Source organism: Austrofundulus limnaeus, unplaced genomic scaffold, assembly GCF_001266775.1.
Source record: "Austrofundulus limnaeus strain Quisiro unplaced genomic scaffold, Austrofundulus_limnaeus-1.0 Scaffold338, whole genome shotgun sequence".
Classification (NCBI taxonomy): domain Eukaryota; kingdom Metazoa; phylum Chordata; class Actinopteri; order Cyprinodontiformes; family Rivulidae; genus Austrofundulus; species Austrofundulus limnaeus.
Window position 1 is genome coordinate 592948 of NW_013952740.1, and position 4239 is coordinate 597186.

The 4239-nt window shown below is 38.1% G+C and overlaps 1 protein-coding gene across 1 annotated transcript in view; it reads left to right on the forward strand.

Annotated features, from left to right (window-relative positions):
• Positions 1–1687, forward strand: part of LOC106527694 (complement C1q-like protein 4) — a gene marked incomplete at both ends in the record, with an annotated part of 20169 nt that extends 18482 nt beyond the window's left edge. The window contains 1 exon segment of the mRNA XM_014022673.1: positions 1412–1687. Coding sequence (XP_013878127.1) covers positions 1412–1687 — 276 coding nt within the window.
• Between the last annotated feature and the right edge of the window lie 2552 nt (positions 1688–4239).

Below are 4239 nucleotides of genomic sequence, written 5' to 3' on the forward strand. Positions count from 1 at the left end.
CATTCATTAGGAATAAAGACTTCTGAGTTCTGGTGCATTTGTGTGTGTGGGGGTCATTATGTTACCGCTATGTGGTATCTAGTTTTTATTTAAATTAAAATTTAAAATAAGGGGATGAGGATAGCAATGAATTTTTGGTAATGAAAGATTAAATGATGATAATTTAGGCAGATATTTCCTCAGCCAAGGGACTCTCACCCATCTTGGTTAGATTTTGTTCAACTCAGTGCTGTGGGTTCAAAACAAACTAACTTTTTTATGGTGCTCTTGTTTGTGAGATTTTTCTAATACAAATAGTTATAAATAGGTCAGCTTCCTAAAATGTTTGTGAGGTTGTGTGCCATTCCACTGAGTAGTCAGTATCTTACCTACAGTAAACAGCAGTCAGGGTAATCATGATGAAACGTGGTGGGAAACACAACTCTCAGAATAGCATCATTTGATAATTAAGTAACTTTATATCATCCAAGTGATAGCGAGGGATTCTGCRACTGCTGTTACTGGGTCTACAGGGAGTATCCAATGCGAGTGTAGCCGCTTGACTGCACCCCATCAAGGAGTAGTTGGGGTCTCCACGTGATGAGGATACCYACATGTTGGTGTCCTCTGATGGAGAAAAGGTTAATAATCTCTGGTTTTAGGGATGATAGAATTTATACAGGCATAGCCTTGATCCAGGAACCTTGGATAGTTAAGTTTATGGTACGAGGCCTGGGGGCACACTTCTATATGATGTGAGCAGCCACAGACCCAGAGCAGTAGTAGCTCTGACAAGAAGTGTGAGATACACTGCACTATGCTAACAGGTGATGCTGTAGCAGTTGTTTTTATTTTTTACATTATACTGCAAAGCAACATGTTTAGTTAATTTTGTCAAATGAATAACTAATTTGTTTTGTGTGTGTGTTATATCGCAAAATTTATCATTATTGTCAGAATTATCTGAAATATCCCATTATTATTTTTGAGCCATATCGCATATCCCTAACTGGAATATAATCCCAAGATAAATAGGGCAGGATACTTTAAAATGTTTTTAAATAATCTTTGCTGTTATTTTTCTAACTACCTCCAGAAATGCCTTGATTTTGTTACATTTTCATAAGCAAGGTAACAGTGTTATTTTCTCCTCCATAAATTTTGTACACAAACCTAAAATTCATTCAGTTTTACAGGTGAGTGTATTATCTCATAGTCCACTTATACTGTAGTCATCTAAATTTTGTACTAATGGATTGAATGTGAGCTTTGGTGCAAGTTAAATTCAACTTCTCAGGGGTAATTTCCACTCCTAATTCCTCACTCACTGTTGTCCGAATTTTGCATGTACTATCAAGTTTGCTCATGGTTTTATACATAGTAAACCATTGAGAAATTGAAGCCTAAWGGTATATCTGTGTGTGTTTCACAGGTATCTTCACAGCACCAGTTGCAGGTGTTTATTACTTCTGCTTRTTCTATCAAGTTGGAGGAGAACATSAATCAAAGCTGRWTCTTTACAAGAATGCTGGCGTGATGATCATGACCTATGAGCCCSCTTCACAATCAAAGGCAGATYTGGGAGGAAACGCTGTCTTCCTGCAACTCCAACAAGGCGACACMGTGTTTGTTAAAATGGCAGCAAAATCACATGTTTGGGGAAATAACCAATTCACCACTTTCCATGGGTTTTTAGTCACAGAAACATTAAAAAAGGGTGGATTTTTTTAAAGTGTAGATATACCGTTAATACTTACATAACAAAATACTAAAACATAATATAAACATTTATTTAAAATATCTACTGTAATTWTTATTAATCTATTTTGATGTTGGTTTTTATATAAGAACCTTTCACCAACTGAATGAAGTCTTCAAATTTGTTATAATTTGCAGAATTAGTTATTTCTAATCGGAGGTCGAAGGAGGGAGTTCGTCTGTAAAATATGAAAATAAATAAATAAAATCCAGATCATTTTGATTAAACTTTTAAAACATGTTTGAGCCAGATGTTGCGCTAGACTTTTTTGCTGTCCGTCATTTTGACTGACAGGGCAAGAAAAATCCGTCATGATCAATTTTTACCCATCACTGTTTTTAAATGATAATGACTTTGTATGTGGTTATTGTCATGTTGGTTTTGCAGTTTTGCCTCAGATGCGGCACCTGCAGGATTTTATCAGAGAAAATCTCATCAGTGCACCTCACACTACAGGACACCTGAGCACATGGTGCTGAAAAACAGTGCATCTGTCCCACACTGCACAATGTGACGCGCACACATAATGTCCCGCTTTTGACTCAATTTACCTTATGAAAAGTTAAATAAAAAAACAAAAAAAATCTACAAATGTTATTTAGTGGCTGCAGTTTGCAACATTATGCATCCATATTTTTGTCTCTGCCTCCTTTGCAGAAGGATGAGAAGAGAGAAAGACATGAAGGCAGAGATGCAGTCAGCTGTTAATCACAATGCACCGCTGCCACTGTGTTAAAATAATGTTAAATAAAAACAGAAACAGAACATGGATTTGATTTATGCAATAAAAAGTCTAGTAATTTAAAAAAACTCAAGGAAAATCTCGAGTGATGCACAGTGAGTCTACATCTGCAGGCGCCAGTGGTTCTCGCTCTGCTGTGACACTGTTGGGATAACAAGCACCACTTCAGCCAAAGTTTTAAAATCAGAAAACATTTCTCCAGTCGAAGTGATCAGAAGTCAGCAAGACTTTATTTCCAAATCCCACAAGCTGATGCTGTAGCAAGAGGAAATTCAGCAGCGAGCTCGTGCTGCACCACTGGTTCAGCTGTGCCTCACAGACGCGCTCCAAAGACTCCTGTCCTTCTTCAATGCTCTGTCAGCTCTTGAAGATGCATTCAGTATGGTGTCTAGATCTGAGATGATCAGATGGTCATCTTTTATTTATTTTAGATTAAATAAGACACCTCCTTTATGTAGACCTGCTCAAAGCTGAAAATGTCTCTGTGTGAGTGTGATGCCATAGAGCCGTCTTGTGAAGCCTCGTTGCTACAGCCTGGATCTCAATGCAGCAGATKGAGTGCTTTCCCCGATCAAAGGACAGCGAGCCGACCGCTTCAGCTCTGTGTCCCAGAGGAGGATCTACACTCACTGCACCTAAATTCATATTATCAGGCATATTGATAGGTGCCTTCCAACCTAGGCGGTAGACCTCCTAAATGTTTAATCTGGATTTTATTTATTTTTAGCTGGATAGCTTTAGCAAAACTACCCTGTTGTCAGGGAAACTGTAAACATCCAGGAACCGTGGGTTGAAAGGCTCTGAGACTGTCACCAAGCTGTGGCACAGATCGGAAAACAAGCAACGCTGTACTTTGTTTGTATTTCAGGCCAAACTGGAAATAAAGCTCAATGATGTCACGTATTTCCATTTCAGTACACACACAGCAAGTCCAAAATATCTGAAAGATCCTGTGAGGTATCTAGTGGGCACGACTTACTAAGTGGTGCGCACGACTTACTAACTGGTGTGCGACTTACTAACTGGTGCGCACGACTTACTAACTGGTGCGCATGAGATAATTTTTTTTCCATTCCAGGTCCCTTTAGGGGCTCAGTAGTGATTCAAATCCTGGCTGTGAACTGTCCAGTGACAGTGTCAGGCTGTGCTTGGTTTCCACATTATAATCCTACCAATTTTCATCAAGCTATGATTTTCCTGATTATCCAAAACCATCCAGTGGAGAACAAATCCACTGAGATGAGTAAAAAACAGGCTGTAGGGTTGGCAGATAAAATCTCTATGGACACAGCTCATGTGTTGAACAGTGAATATGAACTTCTGCCCTCCGAGAGGAGACTACGATGAATGTTTATAATGTGTGTGTTGTCTTTATGGGAGGCATCAAATATATTATGTAAACCAATTTTCCATTTTTTATGGGCAATAAAGATTTTTTAATCTGTTTTCTTTGACTATTAAAACTGCTGACATTGCTCATTTTCTGTTCAGAGGCGAAAATGTGCATCGTGGTGCATTTAAGMTTTTTTTTTTAAGAACAATTTTGTTTCATGCAGAAAAGCCAAAGTTTGAAGCCTCAATACTCCCACAACCTCTGATTAAAACTCTGATAAACTTTAATGCCTCAGAGGTATTCTGACCAAATCTGAAGGTGCTCAACATGTGTAAAACCACAAAATGTTCTTTCTGATTCAAAATGGGTTCCCAGAATTTCACAAATTTTTATGTTAGTCAAAAAAAATTCATTCAACATAATAAT